This window comes from Ammodytes marinus, assembly GCF_949987685.1.
Source record: "Ammodytes marinus genome assembly, chromosome: 1".
NCBI classification, from domain to species: domain Eukaryota; kingdom Metazoa; phylum Chordata; class Actinopteri; order Uranoscopiformes; family Ammodytidae; genus Ammodytes; species Ammodytes marinus.
Genome location: NC_137230.1, coordinates 6,702,657 through 6,723,112, shown reverse-complemented (window position 1 = coordinate 6,723,112; position 20,456 = coordinate 6,702,657). Strand labels below are relative to the sequence as shown.

Here is a 20,456-nt window from a genome sequence, read left to right as displayed (position 1 = left end):
CACCGGTATGACTGTGTGTGAATGAATGGAACCTGGAACCCTGTGAAGCGCTTTGAGTGTGATTAAAAGCGCTATATAAATCCGATCCATTATAGTTCCTGAACTGCTTTACTGTAGGTCACAATGTGAAAAACTACTCAAAGGAACTACTGGAAGTAATTCATAGTGCAGCTAGCTACAGGAGAGTTTTATTCCAAAAAGCATTTCCTGCAGTTGAGTCAGATTGAGTACAATCACGTTTGGAAGAGTTCTGAGCACCTCTTAAACAAGGTCTCTGTACACTTGTTTGGTCATCTTTCGGTGTGCATCTGAGTATGATTGCTGTGTGCCCAATGAAACCACAGTAAAGGTGGAAACAAACCTGGGTTTCATTCAACCAAACTTAACAAGGCAGATGTGAAAGTGCCCTTGGAGTTACTACCTGTGATGCTTCTGCACCAATATATGGCTGCACAGAAAATAACACTTTCTACAACAGAATAGTAGAAGATATGCACACATTGAAATACCTTCTTATGAATCTCCAAGACAGTAGGTCAGGTGAACACCTCTGTATTTAGTTATGCAATCGACATATGGTTAAAAACAAACAAAGAAAGGGGGGTCCTTGTCATGTAGTGGTTAGAATACCAAAATATTCACTTTTGCTTGTGGTTTCTTATCTTTCTGCAACTTTTCTCAGTTTGAACATTTTGCAAGCAGCAAATGACTAGAGGTTAAACAATCAACATTGTATTTAGATACTATAATAACATTGAAGAATATTATTAAACAATACAAAATGAAGATGATCAATATGCACTTTACAATCAGTTTAATTATTTTATTCAGAATGGTGGTAGAAGTTGGCACATACAGTAACAGCGGCTGTATCTGTATGTATACCAACATTGGCCGCGTTTCCCAGATTCGTTAAGAGCCTCTTTGGAGCTAAGTGCTTCTTTGGAGCGCTCTTAAGAACGCTGTGAAAGAAGAATGCTTTTCCCAGAGTCATTCTTAGCGAAAGAAGCTCTTTCACTATGACGGAAGTGTAAGATGGAGCTGACCACTCTTACAACCTTCTTAGCGACCAAATCGTCAGTGATCATGCAGCGTCAGGGAAATGTATTTCCTCCACTTTTCAAAATAATAAAACAATGCTCAATGCGGACCACTGGCGCAACAAACATAGACTGATAGTAGAGATTATTTTTAATGAATAACACGTTTACGTTTTCCACACACATGAGTGTATAGTACTACACATAAAAAAACATCAACAACCCTGTGGCATTTCACAGATATCAAGGAAACAGATTTAATTGAACTCAGCTGAACCTCATCCAGAGCGGCTCCACCTGCTATACAGGCGTTGCCAAAGTCTGCGCGTGTGATAAACCATGGCTGCAATACAACACATTCTCGCTGCGAACCAACAGCCTCACCGTGCACGAAGCCAGACGTTTTACATAAATGCATACGTGCGTCGGCACTTCTCCCCACTGGACGTGCTATCAGACCGGGCCGTCCCGGCAAAGTACTGCCCCGTGCTGAGATCCAACGGCTGATCACTCTGGTGTCTCCACACATCCAGAGCAATCCGCTGCAATTTTTCCTTCAGCCCGGAGATGCAGCTCCTGGCTGAATGCGTTTTTAGGAACATATCAACCTCTTCTGAGGTCCAACAACCCCAGCCCCTACGTCTTCACCACAAGTCACCAAGCACTGATCACTAAACCATAAACCCACAACCACCACACCACCCATATCAACTCTCAGGCCTGAAGGCTGAAATAAATAAACAGAACCAACAGATGTAGGCTACATGTAACGTCCTGCACACTATAATTTATTGCTGCAGTGTCCGGGTGCTTTACCTGAAAGTCTGGCACTGGAATGTTAAGGGAGTAGTGATGCATACAGTATGTGGGAGTATAGTGTCCACGTTTCTGAGGTGACCATGTAACAAGTGGGAAATTAGCGGAAAAACATGCTTTGCTTCCAGTAAGAGCGTCTTTCGATGCTTCTTTCGCTTCATCTTACGGCTCTCCAAAGAAGGGACTTAATATGGCATCTGGGAAACACCCGCATCTTAGCACTCCTTCTTAGGCGAACCCTTCTTTCGAGCCTTCTTTTGTCCCAAAGAACAATCAAATCTGGGAAACGTGGCCATTGTATGTTTGCTTGAATATTCAGCTGTGACAGTATAAACATTTAATTTTCTTAACAGAAAATGTACATATCTTGGATTGTCTGTATTCATATCTTATTTTTTTCTGAAAGGTTAACCATTTACACAATTGTGGGAGTCTAAAGAAACACAAACAACATTACAAAGGTTGAACGTTTCTGGCACATGTTAGAATGAATATGTTGTAATACTGCATAATGCAAATGAAAAGAATCAGCATTCAAGAAAACGTCAGCACTCCTGTAGTACCTTGAATTTTTCTTGTAAAAGCGGAAAGCAACAATGTATGCTTTCTGCCCCTGGTTGTTCTCATTGTCATTACCTCACGACCCATATATTTGGCAGCCACATTTTTGACCGGCCAAAATATGTATACACCATAATGAAACTCATTTAGCATTTTACACAAAAACAGTGACAACAGATTATGGTATAAGCAAATCAAGAACAATTGTATTTCCTTGGTGCTGCACTATCAACTTTAAGTGGCTGGTTGTACTGTCTTTAGCCACATTTATATCGAAATATTAAGGGTTTATGTATGTAGCTGCTACAGCTGCACCATAGCCTATGCCTTAGCTGACTTGCGTATCTTGCATGTTTAGGCAATGGCAGATCCTGAATTACAACACGTGGACAAGAACTGGGACTGCTTAGTATGGGCTGCTTGTGTTTTCCCCTAAATGTTTCTGATGCTGGGGGCGCTCGTGGTGTGGTGGATAGAGTGTCAGGCCTCATCAAAGCAGACCCGGTTCGAATCCGACCCGAGGTTGGTTGTTTGAAACTCATTTAGCATTTTACACATGCATGTCATCCCCTCTTTGACCCATTTCACCTGTGTCTCTCCAAATCTGTCAAATAAAGTGAAAAATCCCCCAAAAAATCTTTATAAAAAAAGGGATGGTGGTGGGGATTGTTGAAAGAAAGGACAAAGGTGCAAACAGACTCAATAGTTTTCTTAGATATGGAGACCAGCTTGTCCACTACTACAGAACATATACTGTATGTACTTATATGTACAATAGTTAGCACCAAATTACAAACTTCTTACCAAACTATTAAATTATTTCTCAATTATGAAAAACTGATAAAGAATCCTACATATAAAAAGAAAACAACATACTTCAGGTCAGACTTCAGAGGTGGTAACATATCGGTGGAGAAATGCAGTAACCATTGTGAGCTCAGAGTGTGGTATGATTTAAGCTGAATGAAAGATGCATACGCCAGTCATACAGGCACAAAATCTACATCGCACACCATTATTTAATCATTACGAGTTGGCAGATTAACGCATCATCCGCACATGTCTGCACTTCCACAAGGCTGCAGCATTCAGCACAGTCTGTCAGGAAGGAGAAAGCATCTGGGGGAACAAAACTGTCCCTGCACTGGGACTGTTTGCTTAAAAATAGAATGGCACACCTAATGTACGGTGCTGCTGGCAAATACACACATACTCCATTTTACAACATTCACTCACACACACCACCCACTCAGGGAGAGACACAGGAGTCAAATTGCTGTGCTCAGTTCAGCTGTAATTGGGGGTAAAATCAGGTGCCTGTGAGTGTGTTTAGTTAAAAAGAACCACCCTTGTGGATTCTTAATATAATTAATTCTTCATTGTAGAGCCTTTGAAAGGAACCAAACAACCTAGGAGCCTTCCAGCACTTTACCCAGCTGCTATGAAGGGAGAGACTGAGGGACAGAGAATGGAACTATAGTCAGATGAGGGCTTGATGTGGCAGATAGTTATGGAAAGACAAAAAGAGTGGACCAGTACATTGGTAGAGAGTTGACATATGATGGTTGGTTTGTCTCTTTTTGCCAGACTTCTCCATCATTCTTGAGCTGCCTTCATTGTGTGGAGAAGGACTGGCATCACAATGGTAGCCAGCCACTTCTCCTTTCTCCCCACATCTCTCTGTGTTTCTGTGCCTTTCCTCATATAACTCATTGTTTATGTTGCAGAGAGATGGAGGGGAGAGAAATATCAGTGGGACCCTTGGAGGAAACAGTTTGAAATGGAAATGAGGGAGACCCAACCACCACCTTATTCCCCTTAAAATCTACATGCAGACCTATTCTCTTTGTTGTCCCTTTGTCAGTCGCTCTCCCTCTCGATACCATTCAAAATGGTTGTATTTATTGGCATGACAGACAGACATTTACATTGCCAGAGCCAGCATGTAATAAGTGTGATTGATTGAGCTTCTCAATGCAAGTATATGCAGATGGGAGTGCTCTTTGTTTAATGCAACTCAGTATTTGCAATCAACATCGGCAGACGATTACTAACTGTGCGACTAGTTTAACACATGGTTCAAAAGTGTTTAACATGAAATCAACTGTAATTTATCACCCAAAACTTGTAATAAACATTAGTATACTTAGGTGGATGACAGGCAACATTTAAAAGTCTGAAAACACATCCGCTAACACAGTTTCTCAGTGCATGCTGGGAAGAACCCCAACTCATGCTAACTCATCACAAAGTAAAAGCTTTTTTTTCCACGTATTACTTAAAATATAAAGTGCCGTTAGCTTTTGAGATAAGGGTGTATAATATTACAAGAAATTACGGGAAACAAGCGAGATAACAACTGAAATGAACTTGTTAACAGATAATACAAATATTACAACAATCTTTAAATTGATTTAGATGTATGTATAAGATATTTGTTCTGTGTGTTTATACAGTAAGTACAGAGACAGCACAGTGCTGCACATTGACAGTCTTCATCGTGGTTACTATTCAACTTTCACCGTCACCAGCTTACAAATTGTGCTGCTGTGTTTGCCCATTGCTGTATTTCTTCCAGTAGATGTGGACATGTTTTGTTATTTACCACTTTTTCAAAGTATTTTTGTCTGGCTGCTCTCTGTGGGTAGTGTATGTCTGTGATGCCTTGGTATAGTTTGCAGGTGTTTAAAAGTGCAGCTCAGTATTCCACATCCTGCTTTTTGCAGTGGGTGTAGATTCTGGGTAGCCAGGTCTGCCTGTGGTGAGGCTGTGCTCACTGAGAGAAATAGGCTACATGGTCAATGGTTTCCTTTGTTTGGTAATCTGCCACTGAGTATTATCCTTGTAGAGATGCATCGATCCACTATTTTTCAGTATGATCCGATTCCAATATCTGTGTTTTGGATATCGGCCGAAACAGATACTATCCTGTAATGTCCTGTAATAATTATAATGTGTTTTGTTGATGATGGTGTTATGTAAGGTCAGGAAGGCATAGGGCTTATGTCCACTTAGCGTTTTTTCCAGGCGGACAACACTTGCAGTGCACTCGGGAGTGCCTGGTTCAAGCCTGTATGTGCTTGGAGAGAGAATGCTGTGCATAGGGGAGAAATGCTGTTCCCCATCTTGTCCACTGGCGTTGTATGATCAAAACTAGTTTTACTGTTTAGACCCACTGTTTTCTATTTAAAATCTTTACACTTTAATATGAGTAGTCCTATTAAACAGAGAATACTTTCCATCATCCCCTGTTTGGATGCAATACTTTTTTTGAAATTCAAAACCATACATGGGTCACCAAAGCAGATAGTTGTATATCCAAGCATAATGCTCACTCCGTGTCCGTGAATAATTACCGCGACTAATTCCTCATTAACGGAATGTTACACCGGTCGGTTTTTGAATCTTATCCCCATATTCCCTAGTGAAGGCTTCTTAACTATTGTTGGCTCGGAGCGAATGTGCCTGAAGTAAGCCTTCTTCTTTACTTTTCTTTCCAAGCGGAGAGCACCTTGCATGCTCACCTGGAGTCTACTCATTACTAACTGAGAGTAACAGGTGTCATCTCCCCTTTTTATAAATGTAATTTTATCATCTGCTTTGAAATAATTGGACAGTTATATTCCTGACAATGTTCTGGAGAAAGGAGATACCGTGTTCAGCTCCACGGTGCTGTGGAGAACACAGGCTGCGCTGCGGTGGCACGGAGGTGGCAGTTATTTGCAGTTGCTTTTTGACACAATGCTCAGTTTATTGCACTTGCATCAAAATATTTAATTTTGTTAAACTTTATTTTATCCGTTTTGTACGGAAGAGGATTAGGGCCACACATGAAAAAAAAAAAAAAGTTCTGACTTTATTCTCAGAATTCTGACATTAATCTCAGAATTCTGACTTTAATCTCAGAATTCTGAGAAAAAAGTCAGAATTCTGACTTTAATCTCAGAATTCTGAGAAAAAAGTCAGAATTCTGACTTTAATCTCAGAATTCTGACTTTTTTTTTTTTTTTTTTTTCATGTATATAAAAAAAGTAAAAAAAAAAAAGTCAGAATTCTGAGAAAAAAGTCAGAATTCTGACTTTAATCTCAGAATTCTGACATTAATCTCAGAATTCTGACTTTAATCTCAGAATTCTGAGAAAAAAGTCAGAATTCTGACTTTAATCTCAGAATTCTGAGAAAAAAGTCAGAATTCTGACATTAATCTCAGAATTCTGACATTAATCTCAGAATTCTGACTTTAATCTCAGAATTCTGACTTTATTCTCAGAATTCTGACTTTAATCTCAGAATTCTGAGAAAAAAGTCAGAATTCTGACTTTAATCTCAGAATTCTGACTTTTTTTTTTTTTTTTTTTTTCATGTATATAAAAAAAGTTAAAAAAAAAAAGTCAGAATTCTGACTTTATTCTCAGAATTCTGACTTTAATCTCAGAATTCTGACTTTAATCTCAGAATTCTGAGAAAAAAGTCAGAATTCTGAGATTAAAGTCAGAATTCTGACTTTTTTCTCAGAATTCTGAGATTAAAGTCAGAATTCTGAGATTAATGTCAGAATTCTGACTTTAATCTCAGAATTCTGAGAAAAAAGTCAGAATTCTGACTTTAATCTCAGAATTCTGAGAAAAAAGACAGAATTCTGACTTTAATCTCAGAATTCTGAGAAAAAAGTCAGAATTCTGAGATTAAAGTCAGAATTCTGAGATTAATGTCAGAATTCTGAGATTAAAGTCAGAATTCTGAGATTAATGTCAGAATTCTGAGAATAAAGTCAGAACTTTTTTTTTTTTTTCATGTGTGGCCCTAATCCTCTTCCGTAGTTTTGTGCCGTTTTGTACACGTATATAACATTTTATAGGGGCGGCCCGCCTAAAGGCTACACACACAAAAAAAATATATATATATTAGGGCTGTCAAACGATTAAAATTTTTAATCAGATTAATCACAGGATTCTGTGGATTAATCACGATTAATTTTACCATTCGAAATATGCCCGAAAAATTCGAATTTTCTCTGTATATTGTTATAAAGTTAAAGGACAGAAGGTGGATATGTACATTTAAAATTAGAATTTATATTAATTGAAAATCCAAATGATGGTTTTAATACTAAAAATAAATTTAAATCAAACTAAAATATATACCTACCACACCATAATTCAATTGGTCTCTTTACTATGTCTTTGGGCAAATACAGGCTATATAATGGCATTTATTTGGTGAATCTATAGGTTGTGCATTCTTGAATACAACTTGATTACAGTCCACGGTGTGTGTGTGTGTGTGTACGCGAGAACACGTCCTAGGGGACTGTTCATTTGTGCCAGGAAGCCAATGTTATGTTGATGTCTACTCACACACACCTCTGAAAACTGCAGACGTTTGTGTCTTCGCGGGCTCTGAACAGAGCGGACAATGTTTCTCCTCCTGTTGCTCCCGACATCAACTGTCACCCGCGGCAGTTGATTTGATATACTATCTATGCCCCCGACACAGACATGACCATTAGCAGTTTAAAACACGGCATGGGCTAGCGTGCTGTGATGTTTGGCTGCGCGCAGCTACTGATCCTGGGTCAGCTGCAACGTTTGAGTGGCTGTAGTGCAGAGCCGGTGGGATGTACGGGGCGGATCAATCTGCACATGCGTTAATTGCGATAAAAAAAATTAACGCATTAATTACAGAAATTAATCACCTTGCGTTAACGCGATAATTTTGACAGCCCTAATATATATATATTTTCCTCATCCACCAATCGAGTTCATTTGTAACGAGGAGTACTTGAGTACTCTATTACTAACGCCCATCCCTAGTAGTTACAGAATATAAACTGTGCTGTGTAATAACAGGGTCGAAAAATTGGGAAAAAGTTGCGGCTTATAGTCCGAAAAGTACGGTAAATGCATTTTGACACAGTTCACTTTCTTACATCCGGTTTAGCAATATCAAAATAAGAGTCCGGATTAATTAAGATGATTTAATGTTTTTTAACTGTTTAACCTTTAGTATTAACCGGTTAAATATGTTCTTAACGGTTAACAGGTTAACTGTGGTCATCCCTAAGCCAAAGGCTTTGTAAAATGAAGCTTTGGGGTTTAGATTACTAGCAGCAGAACATTGAGATGATCACCCAGCCAGGCCATTCACCAAGGGAGAAGAGGGAAGAGAGGATAAGATCCAAACTCAGCATGCCTGTTTTTGTGTAATGTAATAATGACTATTCAAAACTTTGAAGATCATGATCCATTACTAATATTTGATCTGATACTGATGCATAGCTCCATCCTTACATCTCAGCTAAATGTTTCCTTTTAATACTGAAAATAATTGTTAAAAACTATTTCAACAGTGTTTTTTTCTTATACAAAAATACTATCAGAACATGTATGTGATTTTCTAATGGCTTGGTGGTGCTAAAACCATCTTATTCTTGAGTAATTCAGATGCATGTGCAAAGGCCCATTTTCCAATGATTTTGCACAACGCCACTGTTAGATCTATTGTTCACATGGAGGAAATGGATAGCTCTTTTCATCATTTAAGTGAATCTTCCTTGAACACCAGAGGCAGACAATTGCTGGGCTGAATTCTTAGGAGGTGAACATTTTCTGCACAGAATGTGAGAACGGTTATGACACACAACAGTACAAATCTTCCTGAATATCCTTTTCAATGAAGACTGATGGATTGTAGGAGGCGAAATGGCCAAATAACACTAAAATTGTTTGCTTTACACCATCCAAACAGCGTCCAGGCATTACTATAACCTGTATGTGTTTGAGTGTGGGAGAAAAGGATAATGTAATGTGTGTGTGATCTGTCAAGGGGGTAAAGTGAAAAAGAATGGTGTGTAGTTTAGGGCATCTGAGACAGTTTAACAAGTTTTGCTTCTGAAAAGTGCTTCCAGCAATAGTTCATTTTATCTATTCATACACATCATTTTTAAAGGAGGATTGTGGCGTTTCATGTATTGATGAATGATTGATGGAACTGTAATGGCCAATTCACCCAAATGCATCTTTATTGTAAACTGGGATGATGACCGTCCCCACAGCGGGGTATATAGATATAGATATTGAGTGTTTAAGTATATGCCATAGTGTGTGTTTGTGTGAGACAGATAGCATACCATAAATATGAACACTTTTTTAAAAACAGTGAAACTATGCCTGTTTGTGATACATTTTCACCTTTCAGTTTGAACAAACCCTTTTAAAACGCCTCTTCACAAGGCTCTGTCCCTCTTCTGACTTTTTATTTAATTGTGTATGCAGATATATTAGAATATATTTTTCTCCCATTTCATTCCCTGCAGGCTGCATGAGGGACATACGCCTCAATGGTCACTACTTGCCACTGGACAGCCGGCCACGAGACGGGGTTTCCCAGGTCAGCATACAAGGGATCTCCCTTGGGTGTTCTTCTGACTCCTGTAAAAGGAACCAATGTAACCCTCCCTTCACCTGTGTTGACTTATGGAGAGTCCACGAATGCAGGTACATACAAAACACCCACACACACCAAACGTAACTGCATGTACAAACATATTAACATGTTTTGACACAAAGGCATGAAGCCTACATTCAAACGCAATCCCTCAACCTCTGACGCCATTTTTACGCCTTTGACCTTGGTACTACTTCAGGGGCCTATTTCAGTAAGCAGGGTTGACCAACTCTGAGATGGGCAACTCTGGGTTATCGGTTTCAGAACAGCGGATCAGCGTTAATGTCGAAACATGGGAGAAACAGTACGGCGCAGTACTAGAGGAAGGATTGTGTTACTCAAATAGTCACAACAACACCTGTCCTCTCCGCCTTGGTGTTTGTAAGGGAAATACTTAGAACTAGGCCACTCTGCAGCAAAACATGAGCCAGGACCTACTTTTTGCCACGGCAACCCCAGTACACTATGACTGTGGTCTCATTCATAATGAATGAGGAGGCTGGGTTTTTTGAGATCACCTTATAGTCAGCCAAAACATGGCCTCAGAGAGACTCCTAAAAGTTGAAACCCCACTAGAGCCAATCTGTTCATGTCCCTTGTTAAAAGGTAATGAATAAGGAAGTGGACCCCATCTGCTCTATGACTAGTCTACATGCCTGGAATGTTGGAAGTGAAAATAAATAATTTCCTCAATGTTCTGACCCTGAGTGGATTCACTGACTGCTTTATGAACATTTAACCTGCAACTACTGTATAACTGACAGTATTAGAGCTAGTTTGTTTGGCAGCGGGAAATGACAAGCAACAAAAATATGCAACTTATTACCGTGTAGACGAGTGCTCTTGGCCACATTCACTGATCTCAGCCTCAGTCTGTGCAGCCTCCTAACTTTTAATATTGCCTTTTTCTATAACTCACTCACCCACATTATCCATCCACACAAATATTACAATTTTTGTATATTATGTTTTTTTAGGGCTGTCAAACAATTACAATTTTTAATCATATTAATCACAGGATAGCTGTGGATTAGCCACAACTCTAAATGATGGTGTACTCTGTTAATACTGAAAAATAAAATGACATCAAACTAAAACATACCACACCATAATTCAATGTGGCTATCTCTTTGCTATGTCTCTCAGCATATATATAATGGCATTTATTTGGTGATCTAAACCAGAATCAATGGATAAATCTGTGTTTTGAAATGTGTGCAGGACATTAAATTCAATACTTTCTGGTCAAGTGTTGCATTCCTGCGTACAACTTGATTGCAGTGTGTGTGGTTTTTTTCCGCGAGAATTAAGGACATTGAGACAGGATGTCAAAGTTAAAGGGATAGTTTGGAATTTTGGACATAGGGCCTGATTCCCAAGTTAGCCTGAGTGTTATTTATCATTGGAGACACTTTTCAACACATTTCATTCAGTCCTTCTAGTTGCAGAGTTTGCTCGTGCTAGGCTAGCGCACGGGATTGGGGTCAAGCAGAGCTGCTACTAAAACAGTCTTACCCACTCCACAGTACACCCGAGGCTAATCAATTATAACGCTAGACTACATATGTAAATGTCTGTGTTGATAGAATAATGTTAGAAATAAAAACAACTGCAGCATCATCTCCACCCAACATTTCAGAACTCCGAAATCTTTTAAGTTTACGTAAAGTTAGCAGAAGCAGATAAGTGACATATTAACAAAATTCACAGGAGTTTGGCAGAAGACACAGTAGCTTTACCATTTAGTGTCTTGTCTATTATAATTTTGTGGAGGACTATAAACAGTTTTGAGATAAATTCCAGTGACATTTTGAATTTAATGTTGCGGTTTCATCGGAAAGTTAAGTCAATATTTATAAGCATGAACAAATCTCCAGAGGCCAGACTAATCTCTATATGTCGTAAAAATGTACAGCACAGAGCTGCTCCATAGACATTGAATGGGATACTGAATTAATGGGCTCATAAAATGTTTGTTTGAGCTGTAACACCCAAATGAGCTTTTAATTATAGTGGTGCTTTCTGAAGTGAAGCAGAAAATGTGCCCCTTCTCATAAAATCATGCTGGTTATTGCCAGTTCTACAGTCAGCATTTTCATCTCCTTCAGTTCACTCTCTATTGAAGTAATACAGTAGTACAAATACATCACACCCTGGTCTTTGTTAAGCACATTGAGTGGTCAGTTAAAGATGAAGTAAGCGATTTACAGTATTTATGTTAATATAAGTGTGTGAAATCGCTCTTTATTCGTACAGTGATCACTTATATAGTGTGCGTGTTTCATAAAGCCGTTCTCTCAGTCACTCACTCTGCATGTAATCGGCAAATAAACTTTTCGGGGATCCCGAAACTGGTATCCAATCAGAAGAGAGAATGGTACAAACCGGCACCCGTCTCACTGCCGGTGCACGTGCAGAGCAACAGATGGGTTAATGTGTATGCGCCTACGATGGCTGAGCAGGTAAAAATCCTTCCCAATGTCTGTTTTGATGGTTTTTATCATGTTGTATCACACTTATGGATCTGAGATGATGCTAGATAACTCGCTGCTTGAAGGCCGCATTGCATTAATGTGGTGACGTAGGGACGAGGGAGGGGACCACACACTGCAGTAACTGACAGGAAGTTAGCTAAACTGATCATTTCGCTTACTGAACCTTTAAGGTCCCGTTTGGAATAAAAAGTTATCATTAACGTTAACCTGGCTGGCAGCACGTTAAGGGTTTTACTTTTCATGTGAATCCACATTTTTGTACCCCCTGTTATTTACAGGTGTCCTCCAGGTCACATGATACGTGTGAACGGGACCAGAAAGACCTGCGTCTACACCCTCTGTGCCACACGGCCTTGTCACCAGGGAATCTGCGTCGCCCAGTCACCGTCCAAATTCACCTGCCACTGCCCGGGGGGTTACAGAGGACGCCACTGTGAGACCACACTGGCTATCTACCGGGACGAAGTGGGCCTGAGCTTCAGCTCCCTCTTCACCATCTGCATCTGCTTCATGGCCCTAATAGGTACATATTGCATCTATCACTTATCAGAAAGTACATCTGGAACACTTTCGATATGTTTGCGTGTGTTTGCTTTCCCCCAAACAACACCGCTAAAGAAGCACACTGCTTAAGAGAGCTGATAGTCAACTGTGTGTCAACTCACCTTGCAATGGCTTGAATGTTACTGACATTCATGCATATGAAGAGGTTACGAAATATAGCCTTAATGCCTTTTGATTGAATCAAATTGAATATTCATATACCACTATTAGCACTGTTGCCACACTTCACAATGCATCCTCATGATTTTTGAAATAATTAATCATGAACTATTTATATATTGCTATATATCATTTACCCATCCCAGTTGCCCAATTCTAACCATTGCTCTAAATATGATTACTGTTGAAAAATACATTGAATAATAAGCACGTAAAGAAAAACATTAATAAATACAGTGCTGTTTGAAAGTTTGTGAACCCCTTGAGCATTTTGGAATTTTATTGTGTTTAACCATTATTAATTCATTTTTATCAATACCAGTATTTTTATATGAAATAACAGCACATCATCATGCACATCATCATATCGCTAGCATGTAGGTTTTACAAACGCCAGTGATAATTTTTCATTAATATCTCAGGAGAAATCAGAGTTAAGGACTATCTAATATTCTGTGGTCGTAACATGCACGTGCTTCCTCTGGCCTGTGGCTGGATTGACAGCAACTTTACATTTGAGTCTGTTTTTCCTTGTTGAATATTCATCTACCAGTACCTTCAGGTGTGTGTTCCTATTCCTGGGCACAGTCGTACACAGAGAATGAGTTGTCAGTGCAATGTCATGTTCGTCTTCTTTAATTGAGGACAGTACAACAGAGCAGTATGAAAGAGAGCACACATCAATAGAGAGAAAAAGATCACAGAGGTACAGAATAAAACAGCACAATAGCAGGAGAAAAAAGCAAGAAGAAGCTGAAAAGATTACAAAATGAAGGCACTGCACAACACAGGGAGAGAATGGAAAGCAGGAGGTATTGCAAAGAGCTGAGAAAGGATGGTGTCAATGGCACACTGCTGCTGGCCATGTCTGCCATGTCTCATTGGTAATTCAGACCTGCTTTTCCTTCTGTCCTTCTCACCTCCATGATACAGTGTCTCTTATCAAACATGGCTTTGGTGCTTGTATTAAAATGGGACACACACCATTTATCCTGCTGAGTCCCAGTTCTGTTTTTTTAGTGTTAATTACTTGAGTTGCCCGTTTGTAAGGTGCTGTTTACCCAAACCTGCTGGAATTGAGATGAATACTCAAGGGTCTTTGGTAGGAATTTCTGTTGAGCGTTGCATTCTTGATCGGTCAAGCATTTCCTAGCTGTGACATTTAAGTAGACGCGAGAGAGGCCTTTCCTTAATGCCTTCAGCAAATATTGCTGAAGGACCCCCAATGTTTAAATAGCTAGAACAAATGGATGGCAGCAACTCCCTCAGTGCAGTGCTGATGAAAAACGGACAGTTCTTTTGAGAATTTAACATTACAGACAAAATGAAAATAGAACTGGCACACAATTTACATTAAATCCTTCTCTTTGATCTTATTATCCAGTCTTGTGTGGTCAACCTTGAAAAGATACTGCATGCACAGTAGGCTTTTTAGCATTTTAGCAATAACTGTATCATAGCCACATTTGAGTCCAAATTGATTGGTTAGGCCATCCCTTTTGTCCAGACTGAAATATCTTAACAGCTTTGAGTATGATGGCTCTAAAACGAGTTCACATTATTAAATGCAGTGACTTTGCCAAAGCTTTTAATGTGGTGGAGTCGATGTTCTTGGTCTGAAAAGTTCATCTAACAAGAATGTGTTGAGTTGCTCTGTACCACTTCTATTGGGAACACTGGGAGACTGGCAGAGCCGACCCAGTGATGGTCCCCAGGGTGCTCCTCTGGGGTTGTGGGTTCAGAACAAAGTTTTTAGTAGAGAAATGTCAGCATGGCTACACACCAAGTCCAATGGGCTATCTCTTGACAATATTAATGATTAATAACCTCTGAATTTAACATGTAGCTTGAATATTGATTTGGTACTCTACAATGGGAATTTTTGCTAAAAATGTTTGGATGCTTAAAGTGGCTACGAGGAACTTTGGCGGCTGGCGCCCCCTTTGGACCAAACCGGTATAATATTTATGACGCCAGCTGCCGTAAAGCTGTTTTCTAGTGCGTGCCGGCCGGTGCCAGTGAAAAATGATTAGGACACAATATAGTGCATGTCCATGTTGAAAGTGTGAGGGCACGGAATCTTTTCGGCTCTGTGAGAGTGGTTAGTGACACTGCATCAACTCAATGGCAGTCAGTCCCACACACACCTAATTGCAATGAATTGATGCAGTGTCACTAACCACTCTCACGAAGCTGAAAGATTCAGTTCCCTCACAGAAAGCGAATGAACAAGAGACGGCAGGATGGATCCCGATGAGGTAATGTGTATATGTTGTTGTAAATAATGACTGTTTCAGATGAATAATGGTCATCTGATGAAGATGAAGCGAAGTAAACTACGATAAATACGATTCCTCACTTGCGGTTTTTCAAACAGATTAAACAAAAGAAAAGCATAAGTAGATTATATTTCTATTCTTTTACAGGGAACAACTCAACACTTCTTTCAATTTTCATTTGAATAAAAATCAGTACAGAAAATGAAAAACTGAAGGCAGTATGCTTGACAGTTTACATTTAAACTGTCATGCATGTCACACATACGTACAGTGTCGTGCGAAAGTTTGTGAACCCCTTGAGCCTTTTGGAATTTTATTTATTTTAACCATTATTAATAAAACATTTTCAATACCAGTATTTTTTATATGAAATAACAGATGTTTGTTTATCAATTCAACATTTTTCTTTTCCAGAAATCAATTGTTAAAATAGATAAAACAAATTATTTGACAAATGTTGTATGTGCAAAAGTTTGTGAACCCTAAGCTGCATTGCTTAAATCGAGCAAGGTAAACACAATCAGGTGGGCCAAACTGATTGATGAAATAGACCAATGTAGTGAGATATCTTTAGGGAAGAAATTGGGCGCCACTAGATAAAACAAAGATACAACCAGGTCAGTTTAGGCTCACCAAACTGAACCCATACAGGTCAGACATGCTCAAAGGGGAAACAATCTCAGAGGATCTCAGGAATAGAGTTTTGATGTTGCACATTTGTCTGGGGACAGCTATACATTCGTTTAAAAAAGTTTGAGCTCCATCGGCCCACCATGAGGCAAATCATCTACAAATGGAGAGCTTTAAGAGTGACTTAACATCTGCCTAGAAGTGGACTTCCTTCAAAAATATCTTCAAGCACCACAAGAAAAGGGATTTTTCAGGTAAAAGCCAACCCACACATTACATCTGGAGATTTGCAGACCATTTGCCATCACCATTCTTCACTTGGGAGAAGGTTCTGTTGGTGGTAGGCAGAGTTGCGTTTTTGCCCAAACATGGCGGTTTTGGTTATGACCAAACAGATCAATTTTGGACTAATCTGTCCACAGAATAAGACTTCAGGTATCTCCAGGTGCTCTCTGGCAAAGCTGTGACAAGCAGTTTTGTTCTTTTTTGAGAGCAGAGGCTTCTTCAGCAACCCTCCCTTGAAAGCCATGTTGACTGAGTTTTCTTCTTATTGTGGAACCATGCACATCTGTCCCAGATGTTGCAAGAGAGGTCTGCAAATCACTAGATGTAATGTGTGGGTTGGCTTTTAACTAAAAAAATACTTTTCTTGTGGCGCTTGAAGATATTTTTGAAGGAAGTCCACTTCTGGGCAGATGTTCAGTCACTCTTAAAGCTCTCCATTTGTAGATGATTTGCCTCACGGTGGACCAATGGAGCGCAAACTTTTTTTGAATTAATTTATAGCTGTCCCCAGACAAATGTGCAGCATCACAACTCTATTCCTCAGATCTTCTGAGATTTTTTTCCCTTTTAGCATGTCTGACCTGTATGGGTTCAGTTTGGTGGGCCTAAACTGACCTGGTTTTATCCGTGTTTTATCTAGTGGCGCCCAATTTCTTCCCTAAAGATCTCTCATTACATTGGTCTATTTCATCAATCAATTTGGCCCACCTGATTGTGTTTACCTTGCTCGATTTAAGCAATGCAGCTTAGGGTTCACAAACTTTTGCACATACAACATTTGTCAAATAATTTGTTTTATCTATTTTAACAATTGATTTCTGGAAAAGAAAAATGTTGAATTGATAAACAAACATCTGTTATTTCATATAAAAAATACTGGTATTGAAAAAAATGAATTAATATTGGTTAACATAAATAAAATTCCAAAAGGCTCAAGGGGTTCACAAACTTTCGCACGACACTGTATGTACCTATATAAGTCTTATTGTTATTTCAGTTGTGTTGGATTTAGTTATGGTTAGGATTGCACTTCATTCAATTAGCAGTTTTGGATTGGATTAAGGCCTGATAAGATGCTTTTAAACTCCAACCCTATCAGTGATGCATATTTGGTCCATACATTAAGCTGTTGAAATATGTTGGAACCAAGCCTCAACCTCAGTGATTTTTACCAGCATCCAATAAGGAAGTGACCAACATTGTAGTACCTTCCGGTGGCCACTGGGGGTGGTACCAAGACAGAACAATTTTTCTTTGACGCACTTGTTAGACAGGCCGTTTTCAAAGTCTTATTAAACATATTTACAGGCTGATAAACAAAACCATTCTAGTCAGTATGTTTAGGTCATATCTCCATGACAACACTGAGGGGGGTGAATTTCTTTGGACCACGTTGTCCCTCACTTTGCCTCGGAGGTATACGTCAGCTATCTCCCTCCCCCCGACCTGAGGCGGAGTAAAAATCTCACAAGATGGCGACGCGCATAAACCAGGATTATTGGATGCCGTGTGAATAACTGACGTCAGCAAGGATGATACGTCCATATTATATACTATCTATGGTTGGAACTAGCTGAAATTAATGGGTTTTTAGTGCTATATTGTGGATGATTTCAGGATTTAAGCTTTTAGAGCGGGCCTCTTATACCTGGTTGTGTGTTTTTTCCATTATATTTTGATTGTGGACTGGACACTGGTCACATTGATATTTTAACAGGAATGCATCTCTGAAAACCTCCGTAGCTAGTTTTGGATTGATAATGAGTGCAATAGAGATACATAAGCAGAGCCACCTTAGAAAAACAGAAAGAGTAATAAGCAGAGAACAAAGCAGATTATGTTTGCCTTGGATTCAGTGTCAACTCAGGTTTTATATGTAAATGTTTACTGCCCTATGATTTAAATGAATGACGCAAATAAATAAAAAAAGACTTTGGGCACAAGGAAATAGTCAGTGTGTGGACATTTGCTAAACACCTGCAAATAATCATTGCAATTGTCCTACCCTATCCTTTTCCTGTAGATATGATGATATGAAGGTACAAATCAGATTAAGGAAAGGGTATTGAACAGCCACATATTGGTATTGGTATAACACAAAGAAATCTGTGAAAGAAACGGGTTCACACACACACACACACACAAAAAAAAGCAGTGAGACTAAGAGTAGTTAAATCGACGGATGGCTGCAGTACATATAATTATAGTTTGATGATGCCATATTATTGACTTGTGTTGATGTACTCAAAGACACTGATCTCATTCGGGGCAGTGCGGATATTGATTGTATGACAGGAAATCCCATTATACACACACACACACACACACGCTCATTCAGCGCCAATTGACCAGCTCAAGGTACAATGGATTGTCCTGCACATCAGATAACAGCATGCTGCCTCACTTTTCATTCAGTTTTAGGAGATGAGACAATGCAGACGTTTTGTTTTCCTCTGTTAGACTCTTCAAACAGGCCCTAACAAAATGTATAAAGCAAACCTGTAGCTGCTTCAGTCTAAGCTCACCGTGATCTAGTACATTTATCTATTGCTATGCTGTATGTTACTGCTGTTTGTCTAACTTATGTTGCTATGTTGAAGTTATTGTTGTCTATGTGTGATTTTACTGGCTATAGTACAGTGTTGTCTTGTTCTCTCCCTCTCCCCTTTCCCCCCAGGAGGTCATTCACCTCCTACCAGGCCATTGCTTAAATAAGACATTGTTTCTTAGCAATTGTTGCCTGTTTAAATAAAGGTTGATGATGATGATGATGATGATGAGGGGCCTCTGCAGGACTATCAATTCACATCTGTCTTTTTAATTTCTGAGAAATGTTCCTTTGTTAGACAATAATGCCTGCAAAGGTAAGTGTGAATCGGGATGTTTCCCCTCACTATCATTTAATTTCTAACAGTTCCATTGCTTTTATGACTGTAGCAATGCTGTTTAGAAGTTTATTGGTGTGGATGAGATTAGGAAGAATATGTGTTGTGTATGCAGTGCGGTGCAAATAGCCCAGGGCATCATCTGGATCCTGGAGTAAGTTGGAAATTTGACATATCGTAGTGGTTGTTGTTAAAGGCAAATAAAAGAAAAAGGATAATAAAATAGTTATATGTGGTTTGACAAATAGTGGGGCAAAGTAGAGGGCAGGAGTGTGAGTTAGGCAAACTGAGTGAGAAAGTTAAACAAAAAAGGAGTTATGTTCAAAAAGACCATAGGACCTTGGAGGCAGTGTAAACAAATAAACTCAAAATCTCTCTTTTCAGGCTCACTCTTCCAGAAATACCGATCAAATTCTCCATTTCTCTGTTTGCCCTCCAGAGAGGGCCTTTGAAAGAAAAAGATTCATCTTGCACACCCTGACCTCCAGCTTCCTTTCTCACTTCCCATGGAGCTGACACTAGCCACTACTTCATACACACACACACACACACACACACACACACACACACACACCTACCTTAGCCGATGGAAGAAGCAGAACGCAATTATAAACACAAAGACATAAACTCCAGTGGAATACTTCAACCAGCACCTCTTATATACTTCAGTCCCTCCATAGGCTGAATTTTCCCCCTCACATAGGCCTCAGCCCTAATGCACAGAGGTTATTGATCCATAGAGTACGGCACAGTCGTTCTCAAAGCAGCTCAAAATCAGCTTTCTTTGTGAGGCTCAATTCACATTATGACCTGCCTTTTTTTGCTGTATATTTTCATCCTAGAGAGACTAAGAGAGTCTTAATGGAGTCCATCTACAAAGCCTATGAAAGTGTATGTACGTACATGTAGCCTACTGTATATGACTGTTATCTCATTATTTCAAGCCATTACAGAAACACATATAAAGTCACATGAATATTCCTCAGACACCCTACGGAAAACCAGGTACTGAAAAACATCCAGGGTTTTAGGAGACTGTGTGGGGGGTGGGGGGTTACCGGACCTTCTAGGGGGGCATGCTGAAATGTTGTACCTTTTTAAAGTAAATGCATCAATCTGGTAGCCTGGCATTCCCAGACCTGCCACTAGGCGCTGGCAAATTAAATTTGCTGCGCGTGTTGGTCTGGACACGCTCCGTTGAAGCTTTATCAAGAAAACCAGAAATCTGGCTATGGTTTCAATTGGTTCTATCTAATATGGGCGCGCCAGAGCCCTTTATATGGTACTCTGGGGAGG

At 39.5% G+C, this 20,456-nt stretch overlaps 1 protein-coding gene across 1 annotated transcript in view; it reads left to right on the top strand.

The window, feature by feature from the left end:
* Positions 1 to 20,456, top strand: part of LOC307264790 (neural-cadherin-like) — a gene marked incomplete at its 3' end in the record, with an annotated part of 43,515 nt that overhangs the window by 16,213 nt on the left and 6,846 nt on the right. The window contains exons 3-4 of the mRNA XM_080046296.1: positions 9,733 to 9,913; positions 12,637 to 12,881. Of these exons, the coding sequence (XP_079902422.1) occupies positions 9,733 to 9,913; positions 12,637 to 12,881 (426 nt within the window). The remainder of the gene's footprint in view (positions 1 to 9,732; positions 9,914 to 12,636; positions 12,882 to 20,456) is intronic.